General features: G+C 42.5%; 1 protein-coding gene and 1 pseudogene across 1 annotated transcript; both read right to left on the reverse strand.

Moving 5' to 3' along the window:
• LOC133883636 (polyadenylate-binding protein-interacting protein 8-like) lies at positions 1-13475 on the reverse strand. Its single transcript, XM_062323010.1, has 10 exons — positions 12956-13475; positions 12310-12420; positions 12174-12218; positions 8909-8981; positions 8709-8821; positions 8566-8625; positions 2868-2915; positions 2717-2785; positions 464-525; positions 1-370 (listed from the first exon to the last, which is right to left on the reverse strand). Exons 1-10 carry the CDS (start codon positions 13331-13333, stop codon positions 313-315), a joined length of 1017 nt encoding a protein of 338 aa, XP_062178994.1. The 5' UTR covers positions 13334-13475; the 3' UTR covers positions 1-312.
• A 4562-nt stretch (positions 13476-18037) lies between these two features.
• LOC133883637 (nuclear intron maturase 1, mitochondrial-like) lies at positions 18038-23247 on the reverse strand (annotated as a pseudogene).
• Between the last annotated feature and the right edge of the window lie 833 nt (positions 23248-24080).

Raw genomic sequence — 24080 nt, forward strand, 5'->3', positions numbered from 1 at the left:
TGAATAAGAGAATCCATTGGCATTATTGTTCCAATGCCTGTCAAGGCTGCTATAGCATCCATCCATAATTAAACAAGGGTGAGAAAGAAAAAAGGTCAAAATAAAGCTCCCAGCGACCATACAGACAGATGGGTCTCTGATCCGAGAAACATCAGCGAGGGGCCTTCTACTAGACGACTAGATTTAAGCAACGAGAACTCTCTTCAACGACAATTGCTGATCCGCGGCGTGACAGTCTCTAAGGCCACACGACTAGAGGCTTTGTTGCCCGGAAATTGCTGCCCTGGACAACAGGCTTCAGATGAGTCGGATTCAGTATGACGTCACACGGGGCGAACGAGGGCGGACTGGTGTCTTTGACGGGCTCACCCTGCGCAAGACAATAGTATGGCAAATAGTAAGCACAAGATGGATAACAAGCCCTAACGACAGTTTCAAACATATGCAGAAATTATGCCCTTGCCTGACGGGAAGCGAGCCAAGAACCATGCCACTGCAGTTCAGAGCTAGAATAGCACTATCTGCCTGCACAAACAGAGTTTTAAAATAGTCAAGATCTAAAAAGAACAAACTAATATCTCATATTCAAGATACATCAGGTTTCATTGCTGAACATAAAAAAAAATAGCAGTGGTAACTAGGGGCAGAAAGAGCTGTCATATGTTAAATCAGAAAGATAAACTCTTGTAACCCTTTTAAACTCTTTTGCATACTTTTGTACCAAAAGAATCATTTCATACTAAATGACAATTAAGCAATGCACAACCCACATCAGTGAGAAATCATTGATAATTCTGTTTCTAATTTTACTTCCTCTGCAAATGCCACCCAGCTGGATTGCATTTGTCCTATAAAATGACATCTAAGTGTAACCCAAGGTGCTAGGCAACAGTCTGCCGCCTGACTAGCGCCTAGTGTGACACTAAAAAATAAAGGATCTTTTCGGATGCATTTAGTCGAACTATTTTAATTATGACCAATAATACATTCATAGGCAACAAGTACTTTCATAATATAATAATTTTATTAGGTCCAAACATATAATACAAGATAAATTTATGGTTGAAATCATATTTTCGAGACATGACAAGTCCAAACCTCACTTCTTTTCTACTGGAGGGAGTACCACACTACAATGTTACTAGTGTTCTTTTTTACTTGTCGTTTAGAATATCGACAGTCTCCGGTGCATGATTGCTTTTTTCTAAGCATTTGTTATCGAAAGCTACTAAAAATATAATCATTTGAAAGTATTTCCTATGACAAATCTACTAATATCATTTTCATGCGACAAATCTTAATGTTTTTCCTATGTTAATGGTCAAAGTTGATGAAGTTTGACTATAATCCCTAAACGACATCTATTTAAGAATGGAGGTAGTATTAGAACTAGCCACGCCATCGACCGACCTTAGTTGAGGTCTAGGTCAACAGGCCACCAGTCGACCTGCATGCTTTATTAAAAAAATCAGGATATAACACGTTAAAACTACATATACAGGTGCATGTTTCAATTCCCTGCATCCAAAAGCATTATAACTCCATTTTGGATAGCCCAAGACATCATGACCATTAAGATATACGCAAATTTGTTAGTGTGCTACTTGCAAATTACTTGCCTCCCCAACAAAGTGTTTGATTTTATTCAAAAGCACAACCACACGGTGAGTGCAGTTGGCTACAGCACCTAACACTAGAGTTAAAAGTTGAAACTTATTAAGGTTTTTTTCCCACTAGATTCAAAACTGAATTTTGTTGGGTCCTTGATCGCTGCTGACAGGACATCCCCCAACAGCATACTACAAAATCACCCGCAACTTGGTGACCGTAACAGGCACTCATAAATTAGGATTTTTGTAAATCAGTAACTATAAAAAAGATGTGGTAATTTGACTGCTCTGTATTTTGTTTAAAACTTGTGAAAGTAGATTGTCCTAACCATTTTGGCATTATAGGCTATAATGCTAGAATGGTTAGGACTACCTAGCATAAATGATTAAAGCAGCGTTAACTACTTCATGCTTGTAATGATACATGTGCAGTGAAAGAGGGTAAATATCTACCAAGTTACCACAAGACTGTCACAGCTGGCAGAATAAAAGCAGTAGGGAAAAGTGATACAGATGAAGCTAGGAGCAGAAAGATGCATATGTGTGAAGTTACAATAATAGTGAAGTGAATCAGTGATGATCGTATAGTAATCTCCTTACTTCATCTGTTAGGAAGTAGGAACTACTGATGGCATGACATCAGCTTTACACGATAAGAATCTATAAATGCTTTCTAGTTTTTGTAGCCATTCTTGAAACTAGCCACACACAACAGCAAAATAACAAATTAAAACAAGTGGTAACAGCCCTTAATCAAATAACTTAAATGCTTAGTAACTAATAATCCATGTCAACTGCAACGCAAATAAATGATCTAAATATGATTCAGGCAAGACTTAATAGCACCTGAAAGCATCAAAGAGAAAATCATCCAATCTGGAGAGAACCAGATGCAGAATGATGGGCAACCTAAGTTTAACGCGGAATTGCCACACAGCAATTACCAATCAGATGATTTTGTAAAAAAACATTTTTACCATTCCAGCAGGAATTTACATACAAAAAGAGTGTCTGTTGTCACTCCGATGTAATAAATTATTTCTTGGATTGGAAAACGATACATTCTTGATGACATGTAATATACTGAAGTCTCCTGTTTTACTTACTTGGACAAACTCAACAAAGGCGATGCATGTGGAGTGCACATAATCACCAAGTAGCCTCAGGCGACAAACCTAAGTAAAAAGGAAGAGAAATATTTATGCTTAGCTATATAAGAAAGAACATGTCTACGATGAAAGTATAGAGTTCACATACTTCACCACATGATCCCTCAAAGAATTGCTTCACTTCATCTTCTGTAATCTACACAGTAAGGAAAAAGGAAAGTTGCAATGTAATCATTATATTTAGCATTTCAACAGAAACATTTAAAAAATATCAAAAGGAGCCTTAGTACTTAGCATTTGAAATGCCCTTTTTTTCACTTTTCACCATTTATATTTACTATCAAGATCACCACTAAATTGTCAAATGCTAGGACAAATAAAACAGAATAACACATATATAAATACTCCTTCCAGTCATAAATACTTGTCGCTTGTGACTTTTCAGTCTTCGACGTGTAACTTTGAACATTATTTTCTATTAGAATATAGTTATAATATCTAATAAAAATATAATATTATAAAAATATTTTTCAAGACAAATCTACGTGTGATTTTTATGTTTCTAAACTAAATATTTTGGAAGCTATTGACAGTCAAAGTTTTAAAAGTTTGACCAAATCCTAGTCAAAACAAGAAGTATTTATAACCAGAGAAAATATTAACTAAGAGAGGTGATGGCACCATACAACAAGATAAAGATAGAAAGCCTAGATCTAAACATCACATCTCCTTTCTCTAACACAAATCCATACTGCTATAAAAGGCATGAACTTTTAAAGAAAAACAATCTCCTCACTCTATAGTAAACGCATGATCTAGGCCCTCCTTACAAGATCTAGGGATCTAATATTAACCCAAAATCCCTGGATAGCTTGCTACAATATGTGCATTGTCGGAGTATTGAGTAAGAGGGCATCCTGGCTAACGGACCTTAAGAGGGATATGGCGACGGACAGGGGATATTTCCTGAACCTTGGCCCATGGCACGACCAACCCTTAACTCGCATGACCAGCGCGAGGCTTGCGCGACCAGCCTCCTTGCAATATAATATGGTCCCACGACCAGCCCTTGCTGGTCGCAGGATGCCCATACCTAACCTGTCTAATCGTATTTATTGATGTCTACTCAAGTGTTTTCCTTCCCGAAGCACCTCCTCTAACGTACAAAGTTGTAGCCGGCTTAGATGAGCAGTGCCCTATCTCGTAGCATTAATTGTTACAGAGTGGAGTATTGCGGACTGACTTGCGCCACGCAACGGATGAGACATGATCTACAAAACGACCAGACAAGTGTGATTTTGCAGGTAGACTCGCGGAGCGCAAGGATGGGATGGTTTGGTAGACGAACTTGTAGCGCACGGTGATGGGACAGACCGGGCGACCGAGGGAGGTAGGTGCAGCGGCATTCCCACGGATGGGATGGACATGCAGAGCTCTCAGGGCAAGTTGGGTTCATCCGGTTCTCCATAGTGATGATCCAAGAGTAAAATATCTAACCAGGCATATATCTGCTAAACAAGGCCCACTTGTAAGTTTTTCTTTCTAGTATATAAAGAAAGGAGGACCCGGTTTGTAAAAGGAGAGAAGTCAAGAAAACTCATATGTAACCAGTTTACAAACACTGATAACAAAATACACAGGACATAGGGTTGTTATTCTTAAGGAGACCTAAACTTGGATAATCCCTGTATTCTTGAGTTCATCACAAACACACGTAGACCGCAAACGTTGTTCACACGTCCATCAATCGATACACCCTGGAATCATATTCAGGGATTAACCCTCAACAGTTGGCGCGCCAGGTAGGGGATGCTCTTCTACGTTTCGGTAGGTGTTGAAGATTAGATTGGGCTATCATATGGCCAGATCCACAGTAACTACTAAGTCCCGTTCCGAGGACCCCGGTCACCGCGAGGACACCGAATCGGAGTCCAATGACTCCGAGGCTCAATGGGAAATTTGCATAACAGTTCATACAATAGGAGGCAGCGGAGGCTCCCGTATTCCGGGGGCTAGCGATGATCCCCAGGCCACGCGCCCAGAGAAGAACTGAGCGGTTTTGAATTCCTATTCATGATAATCGACAAATTCACCAACTGGATAGAGACCGAGCCTGTCAGGAAGATCACCGCCAAAGCAGCAATTAAATTCATACGGGGACTGATAGTGCGGTTTGGCAGTCCAAATCGCATAATCGCAGATAACGAGACTCGATTCACTAGTAGTGCTTTCTAGGACTATTGTGAAGAGATCGAGACCAAAGTTTGCTACGCGTCGACGACACACCCACAGAGCAACAGACAGGTCGAAAGGGCTAATGGGATGATACTTCAAGGGATCAAAACCCGAGTCTTTGATCGACTTAAAAATTATTCAAGACGCTGGGTGAACGAATTACTCACAGTACTCTGGTCGCTGCGAACAACTCCCTGTAAAACTACAGCCAAAACCCATTTCTTCCTAATTTTTGGCGTAGAGGCAATGCTTCCCTTCAAGATCACCTTTCAATTGTCCCGAATGACCAACTACTCGGACGACGATCAGGTGGCGCGACGAGAGGAGGATATAAACCTGATCGAAGAGTTCCGCGAGCGTGCCCCAATTCGAGTTGCCCGATATCAGCAAAGCCTCGGACGCTATCACAACCGCAAGGTGCGAGAGCGGAGACTGGTTGTGGGCAACCTCGTCCTAGGCAAATTCAGAATAAGGCTAGTCAGAATAAACTCTCCCCCAAGTGGAAAGAGCTCTACAGAGTGATCCATGTCACCCGACCTGGTACGGTTAAGCTAGCTATAAAGGACGGTCGTGAATTACACAACTCCTGGAATATCGCCCTGCTACGCAGTTCTATGTGTAGCGTTTCTCGGAGACAGGCATATTTTTCTATTTTGCAAAACCTTCCGAACGAGCATGGAATATAACTTGTAAGTTTTTGAAATTCAAAAGTCCAGACTCTCTGTTTTGCAGGATTTCACGACCAACAACGGGCTCTCGCCAGATTGGTTCTCCGACAACAGCACGCAACAACGCTCGACGGCCACTACAGGACTTAGCGACCAAGAAGTTAAAACAACCAGATGGCCGAGAGCTCTTGAACAGTGTGGAATCACTGCTCGCACAATGTCAAAGATACGAACGGCTTGGGATAACGATCACAAGGCCACAAGTCCCCACTCGGATCGAACACTGGTCACCACCAAGGGACTTGTCGTGCTAAGGGTTGTCCCGCGCTTCGAAAGCCTAACTAACGAGCAGGGCGAAACAGTCGGAGCCTACTCGCCACGACAACACGGGGAAAACTCTGAACACTACGAACAGTGGTAAGGACCAGACAGTCCAAAGCCCGCAGGGCTCCCGGGTGGTCTTCCAGCCATCAGCAAGGCCATCAGAAAGGGCTGGAACATTTTCATTCACGGAAAAGATAGGTTACAAGCAGGTCGATTACATTTTATTGGGCTAACTATCCTAATGCATGCTTGTCCTTTCCCTCTCGACTCGAGTGGCTAGAGCCAGGTTGACAGAAATGTTCCGTCTAACTCTTGCATATCGTAAAGATCCACCACCTTCAAGAGTTCAGAAGATGTGAACCCCTACTTGCCCCATGAATCGGATGACGGTGTGCGCAAGGGCCAAGGAGGGTGGCCGGCGTGAAGACCCTGCTGGAGCTGCTGACCGGCGCCAGCGAACCCGGCTAACCCTCCTTATGCTCCTCCTCCACCTTCTCTTTGTCGAGCTCCTCCAGAAGGTCCCAGTCAATCTCCTCCTTGTCGTCAGAGATGTCGATAATCTCGACCGGAGCAACCGCTCAAGCCGGAGATCGAGCGGAAGCAGCGAGAGGAGACCCTCTCTATAACGAGGGAGGCACGACAACGGCCAGCTCCAACCCCGCCAGAAGGACTTTGAGATTGTCTGCCCCCAAGGGCACCACAGCAAGTGAAGCCGGCGTCAGAGGCGACTCGGGCCTTGCCAAATCCTCCAAGATCATCGACCTTCCCGACAAAGAGTGGGAGGAGGGCGCCATCCACAAGAAGAGTTGTCTTTTTGCCTTGCAAAAACATCGATGGGTGGCCAGCTAGGTAAACTCCTACTTTTATTGCTCGACCAACCATTGATTAACACCTGAGGTGAAAGGTGGAACTACCGTTGGAAATGTCACCGATCCTATCATTCACTACCACTGGGGCTCACGGCTGCTTCTCGGTCAAAACCGTGCATGTGTGGCTGCAACTAGACACCAACACCTTAGTTTTTTATACATATCTCGTCTTAAACACCTCACTCTCGAAAGTACCGAGGAACCTCAACCGGCGCGACATCCGAACCACTCAAAATCCAAAGGGGTGCGCATAGGGAACCAAAAAATCCAAATGGGTGCGCATGAGGAACCGAAAGTCCTTTGAGCGGCAATTAGTGTATCTCTCTCTTTCTTTTCCAGGACACTTAACCCCCCATATGACATGAAGTTCAGAATCAAACTCTGAAAGCTAAATAGCATATAAGACCACTCTCTGGGAGGATTATGTTCCCTGTTCGAGGATACTCCCTGTCCGCGACATACTCTCTGGTGGTGAAAATGCCACACCAGTTGACCATAAAAAATTGTGTAACTAATAATGCTTATAGTTCTAATTAGTAATGGATTCTGCATACATACCGCATGACATGCAAGAACTCTTTAACATCCTAGGATACAAGTGCATCAGATTATTGTTCTTACATATTTCTCACGACTAGTATTGGAAAGATGTTGACTACATAATACAACCATTGCCAATTCTGGGATTATACAAATTGTCCAAAAATGCCAGCTAACATCCACAAAAAAAGTCAGGATAATCTATTTGAAGTAAACTACCAAACTGTTTAAATATCTACCTCAGGGGTACCTAGTGGCAACTTAATACTTTTCTTTTCTTACAAGTGTATACAGAATAATTTATATTCAAATGCACTTCAAGCAAGATGTAAACTGCATGGTTGTATCACAAAAGATTATGGATTACATATTTACATGCTCCCTGAACCCAACATTTAAGAAGTACTCCTAAAGGGCTGCTCATAGCATGATACTGCTTTCAACAAATATCCCTACCGTTAGCATTTCTAAAACAAAAACGAAGTTAATGTCAGGAAGAACTAAGACAAATTCCAACTTGAAACCAACCTCTACAACCCGCTTTTGAGTTTGACTGGTTTCCAAAAATCAAGGGACTATTTCAAAATCAGCAAGAACTAGTAAGCATCCACGATGACTATGCCATTGGGTGTAATTTGGTACAAATAACAATAAGCATGATCTCAACTCCAGTTGCACAAAAATCTGACGTTAACAGCAAAATCTACAAATTGAAAGTTACTACGCAGTCTGCATCATTTTTATCTTTGATGTCCACATATAGTGAACACCAATATACTTCAATGACAGGTTAAATGCTCTATCTTGAGTATGCAAGCTGCAAAAGCTTCTTTACTGGATTAAGGATTGGGATTTAAAAAGATGAGATCCTAAATTGACTTCAGAGGAGAGCTCATATAAATTATTTTTGTTACTGCATACAAAATATTGGTTGATTGTAGCAAATACAGTGTTCTTGATTCATTAGTATCATACTCACGCATTTCCCTCGTTTCAAACACCTCTATAAGATCACGTTGCTTGGGTGGTGATTAGACAACTCATAACACATCTTCAATGTCTTCAGGTTGTTCGGTAAAAAAATCACAAGAACGTCCAACTCAATTTTCAATGTCAGCGATTAGAAATTTAGATTTTTCACGTTCAGTACACAGTCCAGGATACCATAACAATATAAGAAATGTAGAAATGATTATAGGATATAGCATACCTTCTTATCAATGTTAGTACAATATACAGTACGGGATACCATTTCTTTCTCATCCTCTGTCTGCAGAAAAAGAACATTAAGACTTGTATTGTTACAGAGCTTTGACACTAACAAGTAATAGAAGCTTATATCTTTCTACTTACTCGAGGAAGAAATTTAGGGTTCACTGGTAAAATCGCTGTCTTGGATGGCAAAACTCTGACAGGATAAAAACCAAGAATGGTTCCACCAAGCGTTAGTGCTGCTCTTGCACCAACTGCAAAAAAGGCAGCTTCATTTAGGATGGCTTCTTACACCAACATAGAACTATATCAGATAACAATTGGTGTGTTGAAGCTACTACCATCATCAGCAAACTCGATAAAAGCAAAACGCAGCACCGAGTTAGGATCACCACAGATACGGCAATCTACTACCTACAAGTGAAGAACATGTGTCATAAGTCAACCATAGAGATAAAAGGTAAAGCAAGGGTGGATATAAGTGCAATGATATCACCATGTATAAGCTACCTGGTTTACATCATATAGCTTTAAAGTTTAAAGTCTGCATACGGATATTACTCACGTTTCTTGAAAGATATTGATTATTAATCTTTAATGACTGCTCACTATGATGAGTGCAACAGTCATAGTAGATGATAAAGTTTTGCAAATATGAACTGGACCAGCTAAAATTAAATTGCCAGTATAGGCAACTAATTCTCAATGGCGATTTGTGTGTTACCTAACAGAACATGTGGGGAATTAAGTAGCTTACAACATCGCAACGGACCATTGATAATTTCTGGTACGTGTTCCAGTTAATCAAATCATGGTCTGACAACTTCAAAACTTGAAAACTTATTGACATAACTAGGACTAACCTAGCAGGATGTGGCCTAATGCATATCCCCTGAAACCCATCTGCTCACATAATATCAATCATGGCAAATGAAATAGCATCACTTGAAGTCCTAGAATTCAAAATGTCCTTCATGATTTATACCCCTCTGCATATAAAATGGATCTCCTTAAGAACATGGCACAGTAGGCAACTTCGTTTGTTTTCACAATAGTTTGGCAAAACTCATGAATATATAGTATATTGAAAGCATTTTCTATACAAACATATAAGTGGTACATTAACTCGGACAATCTAGATTTATTTGCTCATATTTGTAGTCACAGCTTTAAAACTTTTGACTGCATCTTATGTAAAACGACATACATATGTACATGGAAGGACTAACTAATATGGTTACAAGTAGAGTCGCACTGTAATTTAGCTCATCCAAGTGCCTATTTGAAAAAATGCCCACATAAACTCAAAGAACAACCCCAGTAAAAGTGAATTGAAATCTAGCATAATGTTGGTCTTGTTGCTATCTTTAAACATGCATGTGTTCCGAATTTCCTAGAAAGGAAACACAAATTCAAAGCTCAAATGACTTAATTTGGCAGGGAACTAAAGCTGTTTATGGATGAAAATTTGGTAGGGTAAGAACACTATGTGCGCCCACTCTTTCCAAAAAACACACTATATGCACCCCAATATTATGTTACCGTGCATTTTGGAATGCATATGAAGACAATAAATTACATGCTTATCAATCTGATTACAACTGTGTCAACTTTCAGCCTTCCTTAATAATCCAAGTATCAAACCAATATTAGGTAGAAATTAAGGATTAGTGTACCATGTTGATCCATTATAGGCAAGGTCACAGTCCACTTAGGGTGTGTTTGGTTCATGGTATCAAGGTGGATGCGATGGTCCCGTCCAGTTTTTTAGCCTCTGACCGGTGTCTGGTTTGTGGACAGGAGCAGATGGAGTCATCCAACTTCTTGGAATATTCCTCTTAGATTCAGGACGAGGTCGTCCCAAAAAAACAGCCAGGCGAGGCTGTCCGCTTCAGTCCGCCTCGTCCGTGACTCCTCACACCCCGAGGATGACCAGTGGTGTCGACGAACAGTACCACTCCGTTTCCAAATTTTTCCTCCCTCTTTCTCTATTTGGACAATGGGGTTGCCATGCTCTAAAAGTGACAACACTTTTTCTGTAGGTTCTATAATTCATAATTAATCTATTTTAAAATGATTCACCTCAATATCCATTGTAGATTTCAAAATAAAAATCTCCAAAGAGGACTACTCCTAGAAATTCTAGCAATTTTTAAGGCCTTAAAGAAATTCCCAAAAATCTAGGAAAATTCACTAATATTCCTTTCATGTGGCGTAATAATTTCTAAAATTATTTCCATCCCTAGTTATTTGATGAAAAAGTGAGTTCCTTTACAATGCTCCATTTATATATATTTTTATCACAATCAACTCAGCTCATCTAATCCATCCAACCAAACAGAAAACTTGGTCATCCTATCCACCCTAATCCCACCAACCAAACAGAAAACTGGCTCATCTCATCTGTCCAACCAAACAGAAAACTGGCTCATTCCATCCAAAAAACAGGGATTGCCCTATCCCATCCAACTTTGTCCTCTATGCAAACGTACCCTTAAGGCAAGAAGGAGCTGAATCGGACAGGACACAGGGTGCACAAAGCAACCAGCAGTGATGAGGACCATGTGGCCACCCAAAAGGAGTACTTCAAGACACAAAGTAAAATCCCTCTCCTCTCAAACACCCATGCGTAATATATTCATGGAATTGAACCCTAAAAAATTTCATGGAAAATGCAATAAGATTGATCAAGGTTTCGTCTTTGCTGAAGTAGGATGTTGCACTACAGGGCTGGGGGCTCGGCTAGGCCAGCAGCTGCAGTAGTTGGAGGTGTGGCTGCCTGGCTGGAGCAGATGGATTTGGATTTCTGCAAGTACCATGAACAAAGGTGCAAGCACTCGCTAAGGGAACACACGCTGATGCACCTCGAGACTATGGTCTACAAGAGCACTCAAGGTGACCCCACCATCATCATTTTGAGGGGCTGATTACATTCAGCATTTACAATCTTGGTGGTCCTTGGTTAAGCAAGATATGATTTTTTGTTTCTACTTTCTAATATGAATAAACAAATGGCTGCGTACCTCTTCTTTGCAAGTATTCCAATTATGCAAAAATCTTCAATTTAATGAATAGAAGCTTAAGTGTACTAATTGATTGATCAAAAAGGTTAGACCCATCATCTTGATTCTGTTAGACCCATTATATCTTGCGAAGGGTCAAATTATACAAGAAAACGAGAAAACAAGGAAAGCATAAGAAAAATGGGAATTCATCATAAATGCCAAGTATCTTATTTACTTGTTTTAATGTGCATTTAACTGAATCAAAATCCAGAGTGGCATCCAACTAAATTTTTGTTCACGTATCCTACAGATTACAGACTTAAATGAGTTCAATTTTTACAACACATGATAGTGGAATATTATAGTCCAAACATGTCAGCACTCTAACTAGGTAGAGAGCACCCAACAAAATGTAGGTAAAAATACAATTTTAAAAACTATATATATTTGTAAGATGCAGATAATAAGTGCATCCCCTGCAACCTTTAAGCCAGGAGAGACTACAATCTTGCGATCAATTATTTTTTGTTTTTAAGAGATTGAAAAAGAAAAATCATATATCCTCAAGAGTGGATTTGACATTAGGAATTTTAGAGCATACCTGTCCACAGGTTGAAAAAACTTCAGCAAGTTTCTGTTCAGTAACCTGCAAAACAAAGGGAGGTCAATAAATCAAGGAAAAAAAGGGAAACCAGAAATATCCAGATAGAACAGACTATTCTCTTTGATATTCTCACATGCTGATCAATGTCAGAGACATAGACAGTTCGCCGCACACTGTCCTCCCTATCAGCTCGACGTGGCCGGCCTCCCATCCTTCTCCTCCCCTGGTTGAAGCCATTCCTTTTCTGTAACCACACAGACCAAATGCAGGTGATTATTCCGAAGAGAAGTACTCTCACTGTACTTACCAATTCATTGAAATGACTCTGAAACTAGCACTGACAAGCAATATCTTGGGAAAATTATAACAACCGAAGAAGAAACGAATAAAGAAAAAGAAATGATTGCGTGAATCCAATTACAGAAAATCATTTGCAGAGAAGGGATCAGAAAATAATCAACCGAAAAGAATCGACTCACCACCTCCTGTGTAAGATAGAATATCAAATATATCGATCCTTGAGAGAAATCGGACCTCCAAATTGACGTTCGCATCATGGTAGCATGATCAAAATTTATATCAAAATCCAGCAAGACCTAAAACCCTCCAAAAAAACATCAACTCTCGAGGCGATCGCATAGGAGTGGCCAAACATCCAAAGCCACCATCGTCACCAAGAACCCCAAAGCCCACCGATCGATCGACCCACAAGCACCCCATTCCAAATCCCTACCCGGAGACAAACCACACCGAATCGGGCTCGGCAATTCGGCGATTACCCGTCGATTCGGCTGGCCGTTGGCGGATCCGTCGCTGCTGGAGTCCCTCCCCCCGCCACCGCCCATGCCACCGCCGCCGCCGCCGCCCATGAGCTGCAGCTGCGGCGGCAGCTGGTGGTGGCGCCCGTAGTAATCGATCGCCGGCGACACGAACACGGGCGCGTCAGCCGACAGCCGGCGGACGCCGTCCCCCTGGCGGCGCGACAGCGGCACGAACTCCTCCGCCGAAGGGTTCAACTTGGAGAGCAGCTCCTCCAGCTTCCTCATGTCGCTCTCGTACTCCCTCGTCTCCTCCTTCCCCGCCTCCCTCTCCCCGCCCTCCGCCGTCGCCAGCACGGCGTCCGCGCGGATCGGGCCCTCCGCCGCCACGGCAACCATCTCCGCCTCCGCCGCGAATCGAGGCTGATCGCCGCCGGTGCCCTGAGAAAAAAAAGTTCGCGAGGAAACGAATCGAGGATTTTTCTTTTTATTATTATTGGAACAGAGGAGGGGCGAAATAGAAAAGGCGAGGAGGCGAGATCGCTTTCGGCGAGGTTGGCTATAAATAGGACCCCGAGCCAAAGCCTATTCCCTTTTTAAAAAATAATTTCCTGATATGCGAAAATTGGTTTCTTTTAAAAAAATCGCTTTCAGGCGAGATCGCTTTCAGGCGAGGTTGGCTATAAATAGGACCCCAGCGGCCGAGCCAAAGCCTATTCCCTTTTTAAAAAATAATTTCCTGATATGCGAAAATTAATTTCTTTTTTGGATAGAAATGTTTGGCAATTTGGGGGTGACACGACAGCAGAGGGATGAGTGGCACGTTGGTACGGGGGAGCGCAGGCTGACGGCGAGGATCTTCTGCGGCGGTGGCCAAGTAGTCAACGTAACTGTGAGCGAGCTCCGAGATTTTTCTCGTGGCTTGAGTGCTTGACCGGTTTGCACGGTGGAACGGGAAGCATAGTGAAACGGTTCGTCGATTTGAACGACAGGTGGGCTGCACCGGACGATGGAGTTCTCAGGTAGGTAGGGACTAGAGACTGAACTAGAAAGTGTGTTTGACTGCTGTGTAAGGTAAGATCTGGTTTATAGGTTTAGCTGTTTGATAAAGCTTATCATGATCTAAAAATTTTAGATGAAATTTTTTATAAAAAAAAGTGATTATATAGATGAGAGTAATACTCTACTGATTATCTAGAGTAAATTTTACGAAAAAAAGTGATTATATGAGGAAGTGAATTAGGATAATTTAATTTTTTCAGCTCTTAGTGCATCTGATTCATTTAAGTGAATCACTCTGAAAATTAAAAACTGTAAACTGTCGTTTAATAGAGCTCTCATTTATTCTACTCTCAGAGTTAATCTGCCAAACAAATCCCTAGGTTTGCTGATACAGTGCATCATATAGCATTAGACACTTAGACACATATGACATACATTGCATTTTATTATGATCCAAATGATAACATTTATGGTGTCATTAACTCTTATTGGCCTACGCATAAGGCAATTTTCGGCATACTTTGTCTTGTATCACAAGATTTGGAAGCTCAGGTTATGCGAAACGTATTGAACATTTACTAAAATCGGACGATTTTTATGAAGTGTTTACTAAGGGCTCGTTTGGCATGGCTCCAGATTCTCTCAGAAACGTTTCGGTTTCAGATTCTTCCTGAAAACGTTTCTCTGGTGAATCACCCTCAATTTTCTGAAAACGTTTGACAGGGATTCTGGATTCGGATTCTTGAAGAAAAATGACCTGAGTGATTCTCGAAACGGGTGAAACACCATTTTGGGTGATTCTCCTCGTAGTGTTAAAAATGAGAAACGTTTCAGGTGATTCAAGGTGAAACGTTTCACGTTTTGGTGCGTTTGGCAGGGATTCTAGAGAATCACCAGAGAATCTGAAACGTTTCTTGCAACCAAACGGGGCCTAAATTATTGAGGTTTTAAAAAATAGACAGATGCATAATGTGCACAATTATGAAACACAAAATAGATAATTATCTACAATTTATCCTATTTAATCTGGACGTAAATTTTCACCATAACAACAACAAATATATCTTAAGACACTTTGTTTGTCCCATGCTGCTCAGGCTTGATGGCATCACGTGTGATCCAGCCGCACGGAGGATTTTATAAATCAGGCGCTGCAACGGATCTCAACGTCTCGGGCCGCTAAGTGCTGACGCACGTGAGTTCAGATAAAGGCATGCGCGAAATTGTGCACGAAGATATACTTTCTTTTGTTTCTTTTCTAGAGGAAAAAGACAAGCTCCTTTCCAAAAAATTAGCATAAAATTTCTAGCGCAAAACGTCAACGAGACATGAACGTAGCAGAAAAAAAAACTGGAGCGTACCCTCTTCATGAATCCGTAATAGTGGTACAATAACTTTGGTCAATGACTTGGGAGAACTGAAACAGAAAAGGCTTATTATCTACTCGAAAGAAGAATAAAAGGGCTTATGCTGCTAGTATACTGTACTAGCATACACTGATGACGTGCTACCACTGTTACATTTTTCCAGATAAGCACTACCATCTACTAATTGCAAGCGATGAACGTAGGAAGAAAGAATTCATGATCGATGCCTCTGACCTGAATTCTCAAGAGAAAGTTTCAACAAAGCACCATATATTTTCACAATGGAAATAATTCTTCCAATCTCCATCAACGAAAAAAAGGACGTTCAAGATTACCTTTCTATTCTTTTTTCTTATTCACCACGATCTGGTTGCAGGACATATATCATCATAATCCCAATGGACCAAACTGGCCCATCTGGAGAATCTAGCACAATCATCAAAAGGAGAAAAGATGAGGCCCTTCTTCTGGCATCGGGAATATATTATATTCTTCAGAGCATATGCAACTTTATTCACAACAGTATTGTACTGAGAAGGACTGAACTGAACCCTTCGCAAAAGAAATAAAAAGAAAAGAAAACTACTCAACCACAGCACCTTGATCAACACAAGGATGTTGCCAACTGAGATACACAGAGCACGAGAGACAGAATACAAAAACAAAGCCATGACGCAAGTGAAGAAGGAAAAAAGAAACAACGGCCTGGTGTGTCACAGAAGATATATATGAAAAAGAAAAAGAAAACCAGCACACGATAAGCCTACGAAAGTGGTCGCTGTCTACGAGCATGCACAGGGACAAAATCCTTGAACTGAATAATTGCAAGGGGCCTCCAGTACAAATATTAGCTGACATAAGGGTTCAATCGTATGAAAAATGCTTCTCAACCTCTAATCTGATAGCAAACTAGCAATAGCAACTTAGCAAGGATGGGCGATGCTCCTCTATCGAGGCGCATGCACCAACCAACTCACTTAAAAGCTTAAACGGATGGAAAAAAATGGACAATTCACTTATACTTCAACACTCACCTCACGTGAGGCTCCGTCTCAGACTCGTTAAAATAGGAGTAGGCTGCAATTTTTTGTTTAATTGTGCCCGCTAGAACTCGAACTCGAGACCTCTAGCTCTGATACCATATTGAGCTGGATGCACTAACCAATTTACCCAAAAGACTAAGCTATGTGAAAAGGATGAGTAATTCACTTATACTTCAACACCCCCGCATCCCAAAAGGAAAAATGTAGCAACAAAACAGGGCAATGAACATAATAGCGTCTGCAAATAATTTATCTAAGTAAACTTAAAGAACTAAGGAGAATCAGATTGATCCTATCAGTGAGTCTTCTTTTCAGTTATAAAACACATTTCGTCTTCAAGGGAAAAAAACCCCAACAAACAGGAAAAAGCTTGCCTCATGCAGAGAGCCAAATCCGCTCTCCCACGAGTGCAAGTGAGCCACGCCGAGGAATATTGTGGCAACCGCTCCTATAGTAAAACAAACAATCGATTTGCTAGATTGGCTAAAACAGGCTAGCTGGTCAAAGCAAGCTAAGAAAACTGACCCAAGAATCCAAACCCACCAGTTCAGCACTCATGCATGGACCTCCAGCCAGATCCCTCTCGTCGCGGTGATGTCACCGCCATGCGGATCCACAACAATGCCTCCAAACTCCTACTCTGACGCCACTCCCGAGGCCCCAACAGTCCAGCTCCTGACACGACGCCCTCATTCGAGCTCCCACAACCACACCTAATGTCGTGCTCCGCACCCGAATGCTGCGGCAGGGGCAACTTCGTGAGCACCGCTACTACCTCTAGGGAGCACTGCGAGTTCAGTCGCTCACTCACCGCTAGCTAGCTCCTTCTCTCGGGGAGGTCTCATCGTCTTCCCGTAGCTTCAGTAATTGGGGATCAGGAATTAGGGAAGACCCTTCCCTAGATCTACACGGATTGAGTGGGCTGAGAGGACGACGAATGGGCCGAATGAGAGTGGAGAACTGGAGATTGAATGACTAGTACAAGAGTTCACAGGCACGCGACCCGACCTGCGGGTGAATTTAGAAACCCGAGCCTGACCCGACCCATCAAACCCGTGGGCAGAAAATTACACCTGAACCCGGACCCATCAGACGCAGAATCTACGGGTACCCGAACCTGCGGGTACCCGAACCCACAGGCTCAATTACCATCTCTAGTATTGGGCTGATACGAATACAGGGATACGTTATTTTCCCAGGAAACCCAATAGGCGGATGCATTTTACTTTTTTAAAACAGTAATAAGCTTGCAATACATGTTTATATTATCTGAATCACTCAGAGGCTACTATTCCCGACATTTTCTATCGAACCAGAACATATGCCTAGATTTAACTCATCAGTAATTTGCATATGAGATGATAAAAGGTAGTTCAAATTATACAATATCAACATTAATTTGCTTTGTCGTCTTCACAACATACAAAATTGTTTCCACTCCATATGAATCATAACCACCAGCCAATTTTGTTAACCAATTAACCTGAAAAGGGGGAGAGCTAGAGAGGAACTCGCCATCGCTGCAGTTGGGAGGGCATCACGGGTGGCGGTTGGCGTGCGGGCGGCGCGTGGGAGGCAGGCGTGCTGGCATGATTACTAGAATTCTTAGCCCGAATGTTGGCACTTTCTAACAGGAATAGCTATGCATGTACTTCAAGAGATTGCATTCACTTCACAGCCATAAACTACATACAAGATGCAAAAACATACATGATTACGAATTATCAATATACACAAGCGGACATAAAATAATATTCCCTATATCTACATTATTGTACATTTTGTACCCACCAATTTCTACCCACTTGGTTATGTGGGGACCCCAAATATCAAAATCAGCATGAAATCATCAATGATGTCACTAAGAGCTTCCAACTGGTAAACATGACAAAACAAGGCTCAATCACTTTGTAGGAGTTCATTATGCAAACACCCAAATAGTATAATGTCACTCACCAGTCAAGCTTTCCTCTTAAAAAGAAAGAACCCCTGTCATTTCTGAGTAAAAGAAGTTTGAATTTCCAATGTTACCTAATAGGCGGTCAAAATCATCAGTCCCCAATATTACTCCAGTCGCAGTCAAGGAAGCTGTTACTCTTTTCTTCATGATCGTTACCAAACACTTCAGGTTCACCATCCAGTTGCACTGTACGCAGGGTAACAAAAGCTATATAATTTCCTCAGAATCTTCTTTTCATAAATGCATGATTTTTCATGAGGCACCAACATAATTATCAGACAAGAAGTTTTCAAAACAAAAATAAATACAAGAAATACAATCCACATTTGGCAACACAGCGTGCCAAAGGAAGAAACGAACCTGTAGTATTTCCTGTCACTTTCTCTAAACTTGGCTCAGCACTGAAATCCAGATATGTGGATGCTATATTATCAATGATGTAGTTTCTATAAAGCGTAGGGTTCAAAGAAGGTAGGTTGGGCCAGGATTCCATGTCAAGTCGTGTAGCTGAAAACACACTCGTCTGATTTGCAGGCTGCTTTTCCAACCCTTGAAGTTCAGTCTCGGCACCTGCAGAACATTCAGTGATGCCTGCAATAGTAGCTGTCTCTTCATCATTGTTCTTGAAATCTCCAAAACTAACTAATGTACCATCTTCTGCACCCTTAGGTTAAGGCACAATATGGTCTTCATTCTCATTGAACTCAGCCCATATTGCATCCCCTACCTGCATTTCAAAAGGAAAGAAAATAACATCATCTCAGTTCATCCTCTGGAAGAGTAGCCAGTTCATCCTCATTCATCCAAATTGCTTTACAAAATCAAATAATTTGTATATCTTATGTTACAAGACAATGAAAAATAGACCAAATACATCATACAACTGAAGTTCAAGTTATCCAATATCAAATACTCCCTCCAGCAAAAGGAGTGACACCCTAGAATGTACGTATTCAAATTTTGGCGAACAATGTCCTTTTTTATATTTCAAACTGGCCAGAACAAAATTAAAGGCATATTTTTCCTTGAAAAATACTTTGGCAAAATTATAATTACCAAATTTTAACAAATATATTGCATGCAACCTAGAGTTCAGACTTTTGTTCATGTCAGAAACATTAAATTTTGACCAATGTCAAAAAGTATAGAAGAATATGAGCATTTAACGATGATAAATTGCATGTAATTCTGAGTGTAAAGTTCCATTCAAAATTCAGAGAAATAATCACAAAGCAACACCATATCAGATACTATATTTGAAACTACTAAGTATTCAGTATTGTGTCTCAAATTCATATGAGCAGGTCTGAATTCATGGTTCCTGAATAAAGTGGTCCTAATCAAATTTTCGCAGCATGTTAAAATCAACTATGCCTTCAACAATGTTTGAGCATTGCCAACTGAGTTGTCTGCCCTAAAATGAGTAGGACTGGCCAGCAAAGTTGTAATTGTGATCTACGATGGAACCAGTTCCCGCATGCTTCAGCAGCTATCAGTAAAACCCATCAAGTTCGTAAAACAATTATTGACCCAGTTCACTACAGATTTCTTTTCCAACAAATGATGGTGCCAAAATCCAGAAACTAGACTCCAATAGTCATTAAACTTATAAGACTCGCTTTGCTTCCTTCCTCTCTAGAACATATCAGTCCCAACATTTCAGCACTGCTACATGCATTAGACAACCTTACCAGATTGGAACATTCAAACTAGTGGTAATCCAAGCGGAATTGCCGGCAAACCATGCTTGCTAGCACAGAAAGTTTGCAAAAGGCTTTCTCTGCAGCAACCTGCAAGGACGCGGTTGACCTTGTCTCTGCAAGGAATTCCACGCTTCTGCTCACAATTAATTGGTCCTTCTCCAACTTCCCTAACGTAAACCCCCACAGAAGTGGAAGAACAACAAAACCCCCTTCTAGTATAAGTGCACAAATTAAATGTCATGTCTAGCGGAATACGACAAGAATAAAAATACACAGTAATGTTTGTGTAGTTTTTCACACACACACACACACACCAAACACGCTTGAAACAACTGCGCCACAGACAGGAGCGACCTACACAGGAACTAGGAGAGAACCTAGATTACTCAGGTTGGCTGCGGAGAGAACCTAGACTACTAATGTTTGTGTAGTTTGCTCTGAACAACTCAAAGAAAAACTGCCACAAGCCTAGACTGCCTTTTTTCCATTTTTTATATAAATTCTATAAACAAGCTCATTCCAAAGAGGTTACGAAAAAAATCCCTTGCAGGAATTTTTTACTCCATTGCATACACGCACTAAGTCATAGCCTCCCAAAACAAGGTAAACTGATAATGTTACCATATTGGGCAAATTATACTAGCATAAGGCTTGAATAAGTGGCATCTAGAAGCTTAACAAGACAGGATAAAGTGGCGTAATTAAGTGGAAAAGCCTTCAAGCAAACTAAGTCTTCCATAAATTTAAAAGCAAATAGAATTTTTGACTGTATACCTTTGTTACAATTCTGTTGAGAACTGGGAAACATCAGTGTTCCACTGTTGTATTAACACCGACTTATGAAGCAAAACAAATGAAAACAACATGGCAAATTAGTATGGCATACCTCATCATGAGAATAGATGAGTTTACCTTGAGACAAGGCGATAATGTTATACACATTTAAACTTATACTCCTGCACGGCAGAATAGATGGTTAATAGTACATTTCTTTACCTGATATGTTGTTTATGTACCACCCATCCTTATCTCAACAAATAATGAGTATAGGGACATTCATCGAACAGAAGTTGATTCATAACAGAAAAATATGCCTGATGTGCTATTGAAATATCACCACAGTATTCTATTAACAATCAGAGGCATGGGGCATAGAGTCCGGACTGTCTCCAACAGAAGTTGATTGTCCTCATTGGCAACTTCACCATTTCCCAATTCCTTGACTCTTGTTGGCCTCTTGTCATCATAAACACCATAGACTTTATAATACCACACCATCCTTGATACATCATCCTGCGGTGAACTTATTTCCTGCCGTTTGATAGTATTGTCAAGTTCACAAAAGAACTTTGGATCTTGCAGCTTAATATACCCTTGCAATACAAGTTCATGGTGAGGTACCCAGTTTCTAGGGAAAGGTGTGTAGTCGCAAGATGGAATCGATGACATGCGTGCAAATTGTACACCCTGAATAAAATCAACAAGTCCCATTCTCAAGAGATCAGAGTATCCTGGCGCATCATTCCTTGTGCTCTCTCTCAATGGGCGACTAAGGTCATGTGATGCAATCTTATAAACCTTAGCTCGAGACTTGAGTTTATACCTTGCCGTGTAAAGCTTTGCCAATGAACTCCTTATGACATATGCACAGAATCCTACAATCTTCTTCCGGTTGTCTGCATACCTGTACCGATCAGAGACCATGGCCAGAGTACAGCACTGGTGAACACGGCAATGGCTCAGGAACCCTGTCCCATTTTACAAGCTCAAGCTTCCTGAAATGCCTTATGCACCTCTGCGGGCTTGCTGTTACAGACAAAAATGTTCCAACACCCTTCTCGCTCACAACATTTGCCCCACTGGGAGTATATCGCAAGGTCGGGTAGACACGGCGCGTGATCACATGATCCAAGAATTCAATCCCCCTTGTGATGTGCTCAATTTCCACCATTGAATTCTCAGGCCTCAAACCAAATGTTCTCTCACAAAACTCCATCAGTTGTCTCCTTATCTCAACTGCATCCTCCCTTGGGCCCCTGATCCCAATCAAGACATGGGAGCCAATATCTAATGTAGTCCATCTTGCTTATCTTTTCCTTCCCACACGATGGGACAAACTCAGGCCAAGCAGGATTGTGGCATCCCTCATCACCTGCCTCCTTCCAAATCGTATCATGCTTGGACAGGCAAAAGTACTCATTAGTCCTCTCCTCCGTCCACCAATCCAACTCGTTAAGGCACAAATTGGTAAGCAAAGGACTAATTATCCCACAATGCCCATAATTCGGCACATGGCACGTCTGTTCTGGCGCAAACCCAAAGAACAGCCTCAACCAATATGGATCAGGCTTCAGCTCATTTTCGTTAAGCACCTTCTTCTTCATGCTCTTCCTAAGCACCTTCCTTTTCAGCCTCTTCTTGGCCAGCCCATCAAGGTATTTCTCAGGTGGCGGCACAGACCCAGGCCGGACAGGGGCATTGAGCGCTGACTTGAGCAACGATAGCACCTTGCGGTCGGTGACGGCCTTCTGGACACATGACAGGATGGTGTCCGGCGAGAGCCCGTCAACCACCGCGGTGAGGTCGGCGGAGACGAACCAGAGGTAGGCGGCGAAGCGGGAGCGGACGGACCGGATGGCGGTGTGGGGCCCGCGTCCGGGCGGAACGAGTGGGACTTTGGGGAGAAGCGCGGCTCGAAGACGGGCTCGAGGAGGAGCAGCAGCAGCTCCTGTACGACGCGGTCCTGGAACGGGGGCGGCGCGTCGGCGAATCGGGCGGCGAGCTTGCGGCGGGAGACGGGGACGGTGGAGGGCGGGTCAGCGGGGGAGTGGAGGAGGAGGTTGGTGGAAGCGCCCCAGGGGAAAGCGGGGTGGCGGCGGAGGGCGCCGGAGCGGAGGCGGAGGAGGGAGTGGAGGGTGGGGAGCGGGACGGCGCGGCGCGGCGGGAAGGTGCCCGTGGCGTGGGCGCAGGGATGCTGGTAGGAGGGGAGCCAGAGATCAAGGCAGAAGGCATAGCCGGAGAGGTTAGGGAAGGGGGAGGGGAAAAGATGCGCGAACGCGCCGCGCCAGAAGGAGCAGAGGAGGTCGATGGGGTCGTGGACGAGGAGGGAGTATAGGTCAGGGAGGGGGCCGTCGCCTGCTGGTGGAGGCGGCCGCGGATGCGGATCGTGGCGAGCGACGGGGTGGTGGAGGTGGGTGGGGAGGAGGCGGCGGGGCGCCGCGCGCGGCGGCATGGCACCGGGGGGGGGGGGGGGCGTGCCGGGGTTGGGGTTTTTGGACGAGCAGGTGGTCGGTGTGGTCGAACGGCTTGCGCTCGACGTTTGGAAACGCATCCCCATCGACCGGGCTTTCTTCCTCGATCCATTCGCCCTCTGCCTATTACAAAAACTTTGAACTATCCAACTAAAATGTTTACCACTTCAGCAAGGTTTGGAAAGTTTCAGCCCAAATGTTTCAACAATTTAGAAATTTTTTAGCTCAAACCATTATTTTTTAGCTCGTATAAAGAAGTTTCAACCCAGCTTCATTCATCTTTCTTCCTCGATCCATTCGTCCTCTGCCTATTACAAAAATTTTGAACTATGCAACTAAAATATTCAACGCTTCAGCTAGGTTTGGAAAGTTTCGGCTCAAATGTTTCAACAATTTAGAAAGTTTTCAACTTAAACCAATATTTTTTAGCTCAAATAAAGAAGTTTCAACCCAACTTCCAAACCATTGATTCCTTTATGAGAATATTAGACTTGAATCAAGGCAAAATCAATAGGATTTGGAATTAGGGTTAGGCTAATCCACCTGCCATGATCACATCCGAAGGCGGCATATTTCTGGTGGAGGCAACACGAGCTCAGCAGCGGCATGAAAGATGAGAGAGAAGTGAAGGAAAAATGTAGCATGAGCTGCGGCAATGTTGTGCGTTGGTGTCTCCAACCATTGTCCATGCCTCCATGAGATGCCATCTTGCAACTTGTAAAGTGTGGAGCCATAACCAACTCGATCAAATTTAACCATACTTAAAAAATCCACTCAACGGGTACTTTCATGCCTCTTCTTTTGGGACTTAATACAGATT

Source organism: Phragmites australis, chromosome 10 (genome assembly GCF_958298935.1).
Source record: "Phragmites australis chromosome 10, lpPhrAust1.1, whole genome shotgun sequence".
Taxonomy (NCBI): Eukaryota; Viridiplantae; Streptophyta; class Magnoliopsida; order Poales; family Poaceae; genus Phragmites; species Phragmites australis.